Below are 14,881 nucleotides of genomic sequence, written 5' to 3' on the forward strand. Positions count from 1 at the left end.
GTATGAAGAATCGGCCAATACCAAATCGGTGTACTGTGCGTACTTTCATACATCTCCATACTGATTAACAGCCCGACCCAACTATCGGACAACTAAACGTCGGTGGTCTAAAAAAATTATATTGTATAGATATTAGAATCAGTAAGGATAGTAGTGTAATATAATATTTATTTATAAATAGATGTAAACTACAAAAATAAAATAATTTAAATCAGATTTGAGTTTTTTTAAGCACAACAAAAATTTTAGGCAATGATTAAAAAATCGTTAAAAATAATAAAATATATTTAAAATTTAGACACCGAAATATAAATAAAAAAGCCATTATAATTTGAATTGGTATATTTTTGTTATCATTTTGATACATAGTTTATCTTCGTCGAACCAAAACATATTTCATGATAAACATTGTTGCTATTTCATTTGGTAAAATACACATTTTAAATTAAATTTTCAAATCGACCTAACATCTAATAATACATTACATTTGAATACTGAATATCACAATTATAAATATTATTGAAAAATACATTAAGATCAATTAAATGCAGTATTATTATCTCTATTATTAGTATCATACAAAATTTTACAAACAACAAGTGGATAATATAAAAATTTTAATCTGTACGGCTGGCACGAAGAAACTTTCGAATTCAAATCGTTTGCGTATTCGAATAGCTATCAAAAGATTTAGTACGAAAACTACAACAGCGCCCTTGTGAACTTGTCGTAAAGTGAACTTAAGATCAGAAATGGTTGCACGAAACTTATTTTTAGAATTAAAATTTTCACGTTATCGTTTAATTCGAAGGTTGAGTATCGAATTCTGTCGAATACGCAAACCGACACCGAAAGTGCAATCGAACATCAGACCTCCCCAAACCGTCTGGCCAGCGTGGGGAGTGTAGAACAAATCCAAATTTCGTTGCTGGTCCAATGACAGTTTAACTTTCTCCCGGGACAATCTTGACCTTCACTGGTTGTGTTATTGGCGGTCAAGCTGTAGATCCTGGCTACACAGGAGTTGCAGCGGTGGGAAGGAGAGGTGGGAATAGTAAGTTTGGGGACTTCTAAAGCCTGGTCTGCGAGCACGTAGAATATTGTCCAATGACCCCAAGCTACCCATCCTTATCGCTCGCGCGTAATTATGTTGCTGTCGCGACTGTGCGACGGGCGCCCGCAGTGAGTGTGCGAGCGCGACAGCAACATAATTACGGGTAGCTTGGGGTCATTGGACAAAATTCTACGTGCTCGCAGACCAGACTACAGATGGCTTTATAAAGGTAAATCAGGCTGTTATGCCTTTACAAAAAATTTAAACTGCCTACATCCAAACTATCCGAAACTTTTGAATCGGTTACGGTTTCGGATATTTTTTTATTTCGGATATCCGAAAGTTTCGGTTACGGTAACGGATATCCATAACATCCCTGGTTAAGATCCGTTTCAGGGTTGATAAGTGTGCTTCGTTCTTTATTCCACAGCTGGTCTCCTAGTCCGATACGGCGAAGGTTGCTTCCAATGGACGGTGCGGACGTGCACTTTCATGGAGTTGGATTGGGAGAATGACTTGTCGCAGTGCGCACAGGAATAGGGCTTCGCCCCCGTGTGCACCTGCGGACGGAAAGTTACCATTTTAATATTAGTCAATTAATTATACAGGGTGACTGAAACCAGAGGTGGAATTGTGTAAAGCAGTTGTAATCATTTGACAGTTCATAACGTACGATTATTCTGTCAAACGCTTTGTTTAACTGACTTTATCGTACGTTATGAACTGTCAAATGATTACAACTGCTTTACACAATTCCACCTCAGACCCGCTTTAGCAAATTCCCATGTAGCTATAACTGTTTAGATAGGTAAAGGTCCAATAGTTTGCAAAAGACCTCCTCTACATGGTTGGTCAATCAGGATTTCGAAATCCTGTTGGCTCCCCCAGGGGGGGCAACCAGGGGGGACAACAGGACTGCACCGGATTTTTAGTCCCAGTCACCCTGTATAATTTATTGTATTTGTATCGTTTAACAGTAAACAGTTTTGACATGTGAGCTAACATATTTGTATAAGATTTTAAACTTTCGCGTTCCATTTTAACTAAAATAGTAAGACACGGGTCTTAACGCGACGTTTATTAATGAGTCGAAACGTCAAGCCGTGAGTACATAATGTAACTCATTAATAAACGTCGCGTTAAGACCCGTGTCTTACCAGGCCTGTTCATCTCCGCGAGTTTACATCGAAAACAAAACACGCACGATGGCCCACCTACAGGATACTATTCGACAAGGCCTCACATACGAGCGAACATTGACTCACGCACGCGTATTCTTGTGTATGATGGAAGAAAATAAAGAAAATGGTGTACTAAATACTGTGCAGTATTTAACTGCCTAAATAATAATAAAAACACAGAATGTACTTTTTAAGTTGCCTCAAGACACTGAGAGGTAAATAAGTAGTTAATATTATTCATGATAATTCATGCTAAATCATGTATTTCCTTCGCCATTTTCCGCAGTTTGGCACCTCACGTCACATCATTTTACCGAAGCCAGCCCTATAGCTTCGGCGCAGTGCCGATCACTGACGTTTGTCAACAAAATGGTGCTTGACTCTTGAGACAGGCTAAATTACACCATATTGTTAATGACATTGAGCATAATTTTTTTTAAGTACTTTCGCGAAGTAAAACTTCTGAACGTAGTACTTATTATTATTCTGTGGTCTTACTATTAACGTATTTGTGCTGATCAGTTGGCGCCACTGTCTATAGTCTGGTCTGCGAGCACGTAGAATTTTGTCCAATGACCGCGACTCGCGACTGTGCGACGCGCGCCCGCAGTGAGTGTGCGAGCGCGACAGCAATATAATTACGCGCGAGCGATAAGGATGGGTAGCTTGGGGTCATTGGACAAAATTCTACGTGCTCACAGACCGGGCTTTAGTAAGATCCTGTCACTCGTTATAGCAGTAGTGACCACCTTTGTGGTCTAGTGGTTAGACCTGTCTCAGACCCAGAGGTCCAGGGTTCGTTTCCCATATAGGGCAGTTTTCTACTTGGTTTGGTCATTAGAGGCAAAGTTTTCTGGTCGAAGGAAAAACTTATTCTAAAGTACGTTTTGTTAGTTAACACCATCTTTCTTAAGTCTGTCACCAATCACCATAACAACAATGTAGTTGGAGATATGATAGCCAGTCCCTCTGTGGTTGAGGATTCCTGGTGAAGCTTTTTTTCACTTCATCATCACTTTCAGCTGAGATTTGTGGTAAAAATTAATATATTTCTTACTCTGTCATGCCTATTCAGCGCTGCCTTGTGTTTGAAGGCCTTAGGGCATATACTGCACTTGAAAGGACGCTCGCCGGTGTGAGTACGTTGATGTATCTGGAAAGATAAATACTAGCTTTAGATAAAAGCAAAAATAGCAAAAAAAAGGTGTAAACAGGATTGCAACCGCTGCAACTCCTGTGTAGCCAGGATCTACAGCTTGACCGCCAATAACCCAACCAGTGAAGGTCAAAGTCCCGGGGGAAAGTTAAACTGTCATTGGACCCGCAACGAAATGAATCAGAAGACAATGAGTTCCTCCAGTGCAAAGCGGATGACAACAATGTTAACAGCATTGTTGTGTTCCGTCAGTTGAGGTAAGATAGCCAGTTCCTCCGTGGTTGAGGATTCAGAGCGAAGCTCGCTTCCACCTTCGGCCTGATCGTCACTTACCATCAGGTGAGATGCAGGCCAAGAGCTTCCTCGTTGTGGATTAAAAAAAAGAGAAAAATTGGTAAACAAAGAATACCAGTGTCAGGATTCTACTCTACAGCATGAAACACTGAGTGGGTGCTATTTTGTAGTTATTTATATTTTATGGAAATTATTTTTTCACACTAGGCACTTATCTGTAGAATGTAATACTACTGAGTTATGTATTGTATTTTGTACCAAATAACTTTTATTTCTCTTCTTCTTTTAAAAGATATAGGCTCACCATAATTTACCTACAATAGGTACCTATCATATTGTGATAAAGCTACTTGCCAATATTTTTCCAAAAACCGCTAAAAACATTTTTATTTTATTTTACTTTAAAGAAAACAAACAGTGGTATTTGACTTATTAACTACCTGATATAAAGCTTTCATCATAAATACCTGCAGCCGCTGTGAAATACTGAATCGTTTGGGACACTGGTTGCACTGGTAGGGCCGCTCGCCCGTGTGGATCCGCTGGTGATATCGCAGCGACGCGTTCGACTGGGAACACACGGGGTTACTTTCAAACGGGGGTGTCATAAACATTAGTATAGTTCCAAAATACTGAACTGTCCTATGCATGACATTGACAGTGGGGCGCCACCGTCAATACCGGATCGCTGGTTCCGATTTTTGCCATGTTGGAAACCATAAAGTTGAACGATGGTAGCGCCCCCCTGTCATTGAGTTTGGTGGGACAGTTCAGCGTGGGTCATCTATAATTTGTATTCGACAAATTATTAACTGTCCCGTTAGCCCCTCGTACTAAGCTAAATATGCTAGTGTCACGAGTGGGCTCACCACAATAGTCGAGCGGCCGCGGATTCAAACTCGCGTTCCTCGAATTTCTAGTCGGCTAGTCCGACTCCTTCACCGTTCAGCTATAGTGGCTTCATTCATTCATTCTTCACATTCACTTATGTATCAACGTGCCATTTTTCTAAAAAATATAATAATTTAAGAATCTATACGTGCTGTCACATAATACTTATTATACTAAATTATATCAATTGAAAACACTTTATACATAAAAACACTTGCAACGTAAAAAAGATTCAGTTTTTAATATTTTATTTCATAGTGAAAATGGCGTACCCAAAATGTTACGTGCCATCATTGGCAATATTATACCGCTCCCATATCTCAGGCACTGACTCTATAAATATGTTTATACAGGGTGGAAACGATAAGTGATCTCACTCGATTATTTCTAAACTATACAAGATATCGAAAAACTGGTTACCTATTGATCCTGAAAGTGCTTCACGAGCTCTTTCAAACGGTGCCAGTATCAGGTTACAGAATTAACTGGATCTATCCGAAAATTAAATGTTTTCAGGCTCCATACTAAATGTATGCCAGCCACACAATATAAGAAGTGTATTTTTTTTATTTATAATAAACACTTAAATTGAACTTCAAATTGCATTCTTATTAAAAAATATTCATGGAAAACATTTTACTTGCTATAATATTATCAAGAGATGAGTGCCATGTCTGTGGCAGTACTAAATGTATGGAAGCCGAAACCATTGAATTTTCGGATATATCCAGTTTATTTTGTAACCTTTTATTGGTACCCTTGGATAGAGCTCGTGAAGAACTTTCAGGATCAGTAACCAGTTTTTGGATATCTTGTATAGTTTAGAAATAATCGAGTGAGATCACTTAACGTTTCCACCCTGTATGGTTTACAACATGGCAAAAATCGGAACCAGCGATCCGGTATTGACGGTGGCGCCCCCTGTCAATGTCATGGATAGGACAGTTCAGTATTTTGGAACTATACACCATATTTTTGACGAAATGAGCAGACATTTTTATAAATAATTCTGTGGTTATACTTACAATGCACTTTCGGCCGCACACCTCGCAAACGCGCGATGTATTACGACTCTTCCCACGGACGTCCCTGCAAAGAGTCCATATTTATACAGGGGGTTAAAACCCTATATAATCCGTTAGTTTATAATATTATATCATCATTATACATCTGTCTCCTTTTCAACTTTCGACTGTACAACCTAGCTTAAGAAACTTTAAAGGCCAATGTATAACCCACTTAATTTTAAGCTGCATGTGTCAAACAAGGCTGTATGTTTCTTTAATAAAGATAAATAAATAAAAAATAAATAAAATAACGCTTGAGATTATAAACTAAGGCTGCGTAGCACCACCTAACTTTGACCGTAACTTTGACGATAACCGGTGTTTTTGTATGGAGTTTGACAGATTTTTGACGTTTGTCCAAGTTAAAGTAAGATGGTACAACCCAGCCTAACAGTGGGTTAGGTTAGATTGTAATGTAACTATGTCGGTTGACGAAAAATAAGGTCAATTTTTATTACTTTTTATTTAGGTTTTTTAAAATAAAACACGAGCGCTATTAAGTATTTTTGTTACAGACTGAAATACAGGTGAAGCCACAGGCATCAGCTAGTTATAACGCTATGTGCGTAAGCGAATTTGCGAATGCCAATAATCCAATATGCGTTACATCAATAGCCTAAAGGTGCTAACGCACTCACCTGCTGGCGGCACGCACCCGCAAATGTACTCGTTGGTAATGCACCGCGTACGAACGCTCGTGCGCGAACGTTCGGTTACACTGTGGAAGAACAAAGGTGTCAAACGTTTTCTTTTCATCTATAGTTAGCTGATTCAGATCCGGCTCGAAGGACCATTTTGTAAAGGATGATGTATATACAGGGTGGAAACGATAAGTGATCTCACTCGATTATTTCTAAACTATACAAGATATCCAAAAACTGGTTACTGATTCTGAAAGTCCTTCACGAGCTCTATCCAACGGTACCAACAATAGGTTACAAAATAAACTGGATCTATCCGAAAATTCAATGTTTCCAGGTTTCATACATTTAGTAAAACCACATAATATTAAAAACTATACAAGATATCCAAAAACTGGTTACTGATTCTGAAAGTCCTTCACGAGCTCTATCCAACGGTACCAACAATAAGTTAAAAAATAAACTGGATCTATCCGAAAATTCAAAGTTTCCAGCTTCCATACATTTAGTAGTACCACAGTCATGGCACTCATGTCTTGATAATATTATAGCAAGTAAAGCTTAAAACCAATGTTTTCCATGAATAATTTTAAATAAGAATGCAATTTACGAGTTCATTTTAAGTGTTTATTATTTAATTTAAAAAAATACACTTCTAATATTGTGTGGCTGCCATACATTTAGTATGGAGGCTGAAAAAATTAAATTTTCGGATAGATCCAGTTAATTCTGTAACCTATTACTGATACCGTTTGAAAGAGCTTGTGAAGCATTTTCAGGATCAGTAACCAGTTTTTCGATATCTTGTATAGTTTAGAAATAATCGAGTGAGATCACTTATCGTTTCCACCCTGTATATGTATATTTACAGTTAGCGACAAATAGTTCGCGACACCCAAAGTAGCCAAAAAATTCGCAACACGTCTTTGTTACAATTGGAATAAGGTTGTGTTGACAACTTTTTGGCCACTTTGGGTGTCACAAACTATTTGACGCTGACTGTATGTACTAGGCAATACTTCATCCTATCCATTTCTGGTCATGTAGTCTCGTTCTATCGCAAAGAATCGCCATTTGATGAGAGCGACAGAAAAACAGAACTGTGGTCCATTGTACAACTTTTAAAACTTTGTAATATTGTTGTTATTGATGTTTCCTGGGTAAAAAGGCAAGAGTTTGAATTAGTCCGTCGGTTAACTTATCAAAAAAATTCGACACGAATTTTCCACTTTTTCAAACTAATGAAAATTGAAAGAGATAAAGCGCGCCAAAGTTCAAAGGAAGAGGCCCGTGACGTAAAGGCGTGCTAAAAGAGTAGCACTATGTGACGTCGTGCGGAAATTCAACGCATCATAACTTCGTAATTACTTGTTTGATTGACAAATAAAAATATACGTGTCCGATATTTTTTGATATAATGTCAGTGACGTACTAAAAGTTGTTTTTTAGGAAAATTCGGAACGAAATTAATCATAAGAACATGAAACAGGAAAATGTTCGGAAATTTTTATACAAGAAAAATAATGTTCCAGGAAATTTTTCTACAGTGAAAAAACTCGATCGGTATTTTTTATAAATAAATAAAAATATTGGAAAATGCATCTAACAAATCAAATAACTTACCTCTTCACATTTCACTTGTTCTTCTTTGGTATGTTCTTTCGTGTGTTCCTTTAATTCTTCTGAAGTGTTGAAATTTTCTCCGCAGCGACCACACGGGCTATAAATAAATAAGAATACACTGTATTTAAAACATTTATAATCAAGGTTCAAGCGTGAAAAAGAGTAAAAAAACAGCGCGACAGCAATATAATTACGCGCGAGCGATAAGGATGGGTAGCTTGGGGTCATTGAACGAAATTCTATGTGCTCGGCGACCAGACTTTAGTTTTGCATAATATAAACTCACCTTAAACTAGGATCACATTCAGCTTTCCCTTCCGTATGTCTCTTCAGAGCGTCGTTATTATGGAAACGGACATCGCAGTTTGTGCACCGCTTTGTGCCCGCATCCGAATGCTGTAACGATTTTGATGGTTGTAGAACATGTGTGAATATATTCACCGCAATTTGGAGTTTATTGTCTTGTGTTAAAGTTCAAATTCAGTGAAAAAAAAAAGATTATTTAATTTAAAATATCCACTGAAATTTAATATTCTGGATTTCTTTTACAAATCTATACTAATATTATTATAAATGCGATAGTAACTCTTTCTGTCTGTCTTGCTTCACGCCTAAACCACTAAACCAATTTTGATGAAATTACATGGAGATAGTTTGAGTCCCGGGAAAGGACATAGTATAGGTTTTATCCCGGTCTTTGAAAACAAAATTTCACACAGGAGAAGACGGAGGCGGAAAGCTAGTTTACCATAATTTGGAGTTTATTGTCTTGTGTTCAAGTTCAAATTCATTGAAAAAGATATTATTTTCAACAGCAAGATTTTATTTTTCAAAATCTTTAAAATATACAGATATAAATATCCTTAGACATTTTACACTGCGCTTCTAGTCCCAAATTAAGCAAAGCTTGTACTATGGGTACTAGACAACGGATTATCCGGACTCATTCTTCACGATTTCTAATTACCGATGTGAGGTCTGTGTGAGGTCTGGACCCATAAAAACGGAAGGTGCCGCCACCATAACACGCTACGGACGTCGTTTAGTTCATTGTTAAAAGAAATGGATTCATCCAATGGTCTAAAATTTAGATTTTTAGACTCTAAATGATGTATTGAAAACCCTTTCTATTGTAAAAAGTTAATTATTTTTTTATTTTACTTCGAAATCGATTATCCGGATTTTCGATTATCCGGATCACCCCTGGTTTTAATTGATCCGGATAATCGGGATTCTACTGTACTATACAGGGTGTTAGGTAAATGGGTTTATAAGCCGATACTAGCCCATGTTAACATATGCAAATGGTATGGTGAAGTCAGAAAATTGATATCATCTTTTTTTTCAGAATAAATCACATTTGTATGAAAATTAAAATAATTGAAATGATGATATCAATTAACAATTTTCTGACTTCACCATACCATTTATATGCACATGTTAACATGGGCTAGTGTCAGCTTATCCCATTTACCTAACACCATGTATACAATCTGCATACATTGCTTACACCAGTCTAAAAAATATTGATAACTACACTTGCGAGCAAAAATATGGAATCACTTACATGAAGTTGTTTCCACGCGATCTTGTGTACTAACCAATTTGTTAGTAACAAAAAAAGTAGCACCATTTCAAAGATTACACTTTTAACTTTAAATTGATACCAAACTCATTTAAATCATACCAGTATTTAAAAAGATATCCCGGCTGATGTGAAGAAGTAACGAAAAAGACATTTATCAACTGTTTGATACGTCGCGAGTTGCGGCCTATTTACCCCCCATAAAAGCAAGTGTTTTCGGATTTTTGCTTTCACACGTTGATCCATACACATCTCCGCTTCTTTTGACACTTTACCTGGGATTCTACACCTTCAGAAGCAGCACAAATCGTTGCACTATTGCAAGAAGGGCTCAGCCAGCGGGCTGTCGCACGTCAGCTCCACATAAGCCAGTCATGGGTTTCGAAAGTTTGAAGACGCTTTCGGGATACCGGTGACTTTATCCTGAGACCAAGTTCTGAACATTGCCGGTGCACATCGCAGAGGGAAAACCGTTTTTTCATGTCAACTTCTCTACGAAATCGTCATTTGACTGGTATCGACGTCCAGCAAGAGCTCAGAAATGTTCGAAGGATAGCTGTTAGCAAGTGGACAGTTTGTCTAAGATATAAACAATATAATTTGACTCCAAAAAGGCCTGCCACAGGCTTGAAACTGATGGCAGGTCACCGATAAGCACGCTTTCAATTTGCTCCTACACATCTCGATGGGAAGTCGAGCAAGCCACCCCCATAAGCCAATGTTTTAGCGAACCAGCACTGCACAAATCGCTCCCCAGGCCGTCTATAGACCCGACCTCTTCGACTGCTGCACTGCAAAAACAGTCTGCATTCATCGGAGAACAAAACTCGCCTCCATTACTCGCTTTCCGAGTGCGACCTAATTGAAAGCGTTCTTGTCGGTGACCTGCCGTCAGTTTCCAGCCTGTGGCAGGCCTTTTTGGAGTCAAATTTTATTGCTCATATCTTAGACGAACTGTCCACTCGCTAACAGCTATCCTACGAACATTTCTGAGCTCTTGCTGGACGTCGATACCAGTCAAATGACGATTTCGTAGAGAAGTTGACATGAAAAAACGGTTTTCCCTCTGCGATGTGCACCGGCAATGTTCAGAACTTGGTCTCAGGATAAAGCCACCGGTATCCCGAAAGCGTCTTCAAACTTTCGAAACCCATGACTGGCTTATGTGGAGCTGACGTGCGACAGCCCGCTGGCTGAGCCCTTCTTGCAATAGTGCAACGATTTGTGCTGCTTCTGAAGGTGTAGAATCCCAGGTAAAGTGTCAAAAGAAGCGGAGATGTGTATGGATCAACGTGTGAAAGCAAAAATCCGAAAACACTTGCTTTTATGGGGGGTAAATAGGCCGCAACTCGCGACGTATCAAACAGTTGATACATGTCTTTTTCGTTACTTCTTCACATCAGCCGGAATATCTTTTTAAATACTGGTGTGATTTAAATGAATTTGGTTTAAATTTAAAGTAAAAAGTTTAATCTTTAAAATGGTGCTACTTTTTTTGTTACTAACAAATTCGTTAGTACACAAGATCGCGTGGAAACAACTTCATGTATGTGATTCCATACTTTTGCTCGCGAGTGTAGCTCTCCGCCCGCGGCTTCGCCCGCGTTAAATTTTGTCTGTCACAGAAAAACATTATCGCGCGCGTCCCTGTTTCAAATACCGGGATAAAAACTATCCTATGTCCTTTCCCGGGACTGAAACTATCTCTATGCCAAACATCAAAATCGGTTCAGTGGTTTAGGCGTGAAAGCAACACAGACAGACAGAGTTACTTTCGCATTTATAATATTAGTAGGATAAAAACTGTCTTACCTTCACGCCTCTATGAGCCTTCTTGTAATGCATGTTGAGTCCGTTCTCTCCTATGAACGACTCGCCGCACACGAAGCAAGTGTGTTTAGACGGGTGGTGCAGGCGAATGTGCGTTAGGTGGCTGGTTGACTTGCTGAAGATGTAAAAGTAAGGTGACTGACTGACATAGTGATCTTTCAACGCACAGCCCAAACTACTGGACGGATCGGGCTGAAATCTGGCATGCAGGTAGATGTTATGACGTAGCTGCGTAGGCATCCGCTATCTTATCTTATCTTATCTTATTTAGGGCCGCGCATGAGCGCAGTGCACGTCGACCCATTGGGATCTTTTGTGCTTCCCTATACCTTTATCCCCCCTCATCCGCAAAGATCCTATCCATATAGTGGATCAAGAGCTTGGGTGAGAAGGACCTATATTCTTCTGGTGTCGGATAAGCCGACCCTAGGAGACCCATTCTAGTTCTAGCTAGCGCGTCACATTCGCACAGTAGGTGTTTCATGGACTCCGCATGTTCTCCACATGCTCGACAGCTGTCATCCGTAGTTAGGCCCATTTTGTGGAGCATGTGGTTTGTAGTGTAGTGTCCTGTCAGCGCACCCGTGATCACTCGGGCTTGCCTTCTGTTTCCATTGAGTATGAGCTTTTCCCATCAGGCATCCGCTAAGAAAGGATTTTATTAATATCTATCAAGAAATTATTTGCTGACAGCCGAAATGTATGAAGCGTCCGCGCCGAGCGATCAGCGTCACTCAGAATCGTTTCCTTCAATTACATACATATTGATCTGTCAGCGCTGACGATCAGGGAGCGGTCAGCGCAACTAAAACCAGCCTTAAGGTAAGACAGGAGATGCAAGTATAATATGTATTATAGATAGTACGTTGATTTCAGCCAAATGACGTCCACTGCTGGACAATGGCCTCCCCCAAATCTTTTTTTTTTATAAATTAGATTATGTTAGTCCAAGATTCGAATTAGATGCGATCTGTACCCATCTATTCAATGAAAAGTATTTTAAATCAATTTTAGAATGTTAAAAAAATATGTCGCGAATGGGACAAAATTCATAGCAAAATTCCTAATGTATGAGCTGAATTAAATTTAAAAAATATTTAATTGATATAGTCTGGTCCGGGAGCACGTAGAATTTTGGCCAATGACCCCAAGCTACCCATCCTGATCGCTCGCGCGTAATTATATTGCTGTCGCGACTGTGCGACGGGCGCCCGCAGTGAGTGTGCGAGTGCGACAGCAACGTATTTACGCGCGAGCGATAAGGATGGGTAGCTTGGGGTCATTGGACGAAATTCTACGTGCTCACGGACCAAATTATAGTAACAAAGCAAAGCAAAGTACTATGGGCACTGGACATCGGATATAAATATGTTGAGGCCAATTACAACAAATCCAATCTGGCGAACTTTGCGTCTTAAAAAAGAAGACATTTTTTATCCATGGTCATTCACAGTATGAAAATTGCGAAACCGACCGGTCAACGACTCGATTTTGATTTACTTTTACTTACTTCTGCAACAAATTGTATAATAATCCAAAATAAAAGGATTTCAACAAGAAAGCAAGTTTCAATACACAAACACTCATAATCGGACAAAACCACTTCTGTCTGTATAATCAGTCTAAAGTGGTTTTGACTGATGCCCTTGGTCAATATGACTTTTGACTGATTTTTGCAGTCAAAAGTGGTTTTAGCCGATTTATGAGTTTTGACTGTAACAGTTCTATCGAAATGACCCTTGTGAATACGGATTTAGAACTGTTTTTCAATGGGACGACTTCTGAACGTCAGCGAGATCTCGACTGTCAAAATAATTATGTGAATTAGGCCACTGTTTTTTTTTATTATTATTATAAGATGAAAACTAGGCCTAGCTGATTTAGAAGTATTTATACTTCTGGGTTTGAGAAGTGATCTTACCACAGAGGCGGTTAAAGTTAAAGTTATACTCACGCGAATGTAGCGCCGCAATACTTGCAAGCGAACGTATGACCGCTGTGCCATTTGGAATGTTCTTTCGCTCTGTATCTGAAAGGAAATGCAAAAATAATTTAAATATTGTTCAGTCAGTTTGCAGTGGCAAAATTAAGAAACTTTGACTTGAAATAATTCTTGAACTACTGGTTACTGGTACAGTCAGCGTCAAATAGTTCGTGACTCCCAAAGTGGCCAAAAAGTTGACAACACAACCTTATTCCAATCGTAACTGTATGCGATGTAGGTCGATGGGTGAACGATGATGATAGGTGAAATGAAAGTCCAGGTAGGTACGTTGAAAATGAAGGCGCGTCCGGGTGTGCGCACTAGTACGTTCGCAGAGGGTGAGAGTTCGACGACGACTGGCGGCTCTCGGCCGCGTGTGCGGCGCGGTGAGCCGCTAGAAGCTTCTCACCATAAAAGGCGAGAGGCCTCCGGCCAATCAGCGGGCCGCGTTGCTAACGGCTAGCTCGGAATGTTCTAGGCGCGCGATAATATTATTACCTACGCGCGCACCCAGATTCGCTCACTTATTTATTTATTTATTTATTTATTTAAACTTTTATGCCAAAATAAATTTGTACATAAGGCGAACTTAATGCACTAAAGCATTCTCGACCAGTTTACCTTTGGGTTGAGCAGAAAAGAAATTTGTTTGAAATTTAATGTTCCAAAATCACATACACACAGTGTAAGTTCGACATACTGGTCAATTAACAGATTACATATTATTATTATGATGTAAATATACTCATAAGTGAAACATTTGATACATGTATTGAGTTAATAGATCCCAGGCTATGTAAACAAAATGCAAGGTAAGTCACAAGACTTCGGTAAGTTTAGTAGGTTAATAATATTACCTATAGGTTACATTCAGGCACCATCAGTTACATATTCATACAAATGAAAGGCAAATCTAATAAGGTAGTAGTAAATTAGTTTCATAAGCAGCCATTTTAATTAATAATATTTAAATCTAGCTAAGTTGTACCTACTTCAGGTGGCCATCGTCAACAGTAACAAAGACGTGTTGCGAACTTGTTGGCTACTTTGGGTGTCACGAACTATTCGACGCTGACTGTACTCACTGCGGGCGCCCGTCGCACAGTCGCGACAGCAATATAATTACGCGCGAGCGATAAGGATGGCTAGCTTGGGGTCCTTGGACGAAATTCTACGTGCTCAGCGACCGGACTTTAGTCACTGTCACTAAAACTGTAGGCTTCTAGTTTTTCCATAACAAGTTACCGAGTGTCGAAAATAGCCTGAATGACTTCGAAAAAAGGAAGGTACAACCCGATCGAGGTAACTTGCTCTCCTCGCTGGAATGGAATGGAAGTTATTAGTTTTTCTTCGAAGCCTAAAACTTGACCCTTGCCTTGTTGCTAGTTGCTAACTTGGCGGGAGCACTTCCGTGCCCCCAGATTATGTTCTTGACACTTACCTCGACTTAGACACGAATGTGCACAGCTTACAAACGAACTTCTGTTCGTGGGAGCTCGCGATGTGGGCTCTTAGAGACCTCGTGTGCGGGAACCGCATATGGCAGACCTCGCATTCGTGGATACCGCTGCTCTG

At 39.4% G+C, this 14,881-nt stretch overlaps 1 protein-coding gene across 1 annotated transcript; it reads right to left on the minus strand.

Annotated features, from left to right (window-relative positions):
* Positions 1 to 391: 391 nt before the first annotated feature.
* LOC135085143 (zinc finger protein 239-like) lies at positions 392 to 11,761 on the minus strand. Its single transcript, XM_063979899.1, has 9 exons — positions 11,718 to 11,761; positions 11,305 to 11,437; positions 8,194 to 8,303; positions 7,908 to 8,004; positions 6,282 to 6,361; positions 5,602 to 5,665; positions 4,153 to 4,254; positions 3,293 to 3,388; positions 392 to 1,614 (listed from the first exon to the last, which is right to left on the minus strand). The coding sequence occupies exons 1-9, from the start codon at positions 11,759 to 11,761 to the stop codon at positions 1,474 to 1,476; spliced, it is 867 nt and encodes a 288-aa protein (XP_063835969.1). The 3' UTR covers positions 392 to 1,473.
* Between the last annotated feature and the right edge of the window lie 3,120 nt (positions 11,762 to 14,881).

Source organism: Ostrinia nubilalis, chromosome 28, assembly GCF_963855985.1.
Source record: "Ostrinia nubilalis chromosome 28, ilOstNubi1.1, whole genome shotgun sequence".
Classification (NCBI taxonomy): Eukaryota; Metazoa; Arthropoda; class Insecta; order Lepidoptera; family Crambidae; genus Ostrinia; species Ostrinia nubilalis.

Coding starts and splice junctions, on each gene's coding strand:
- LOC135085143 (XM_063979899.1), bottom strand. CDS start 11,761: ATGGGTCTCCTAGGGTCGGCTTATCCGACACCAGAAGAATATAG. Junction 8,304..11,304: donor AGGCTCATAGAGGCGTGAAG/GTAAGACAGTTT, acceptor AAATCGTTACAG/CATTCGGATGCGGGCACAAA. Junction 8,005..8,193: donor GAATGTGATCCTAGTTTAAG/GTGAGTTTATAT, acceptor ATTTATTTATAG/CCCGTGTGGTCGCTGCGGAG.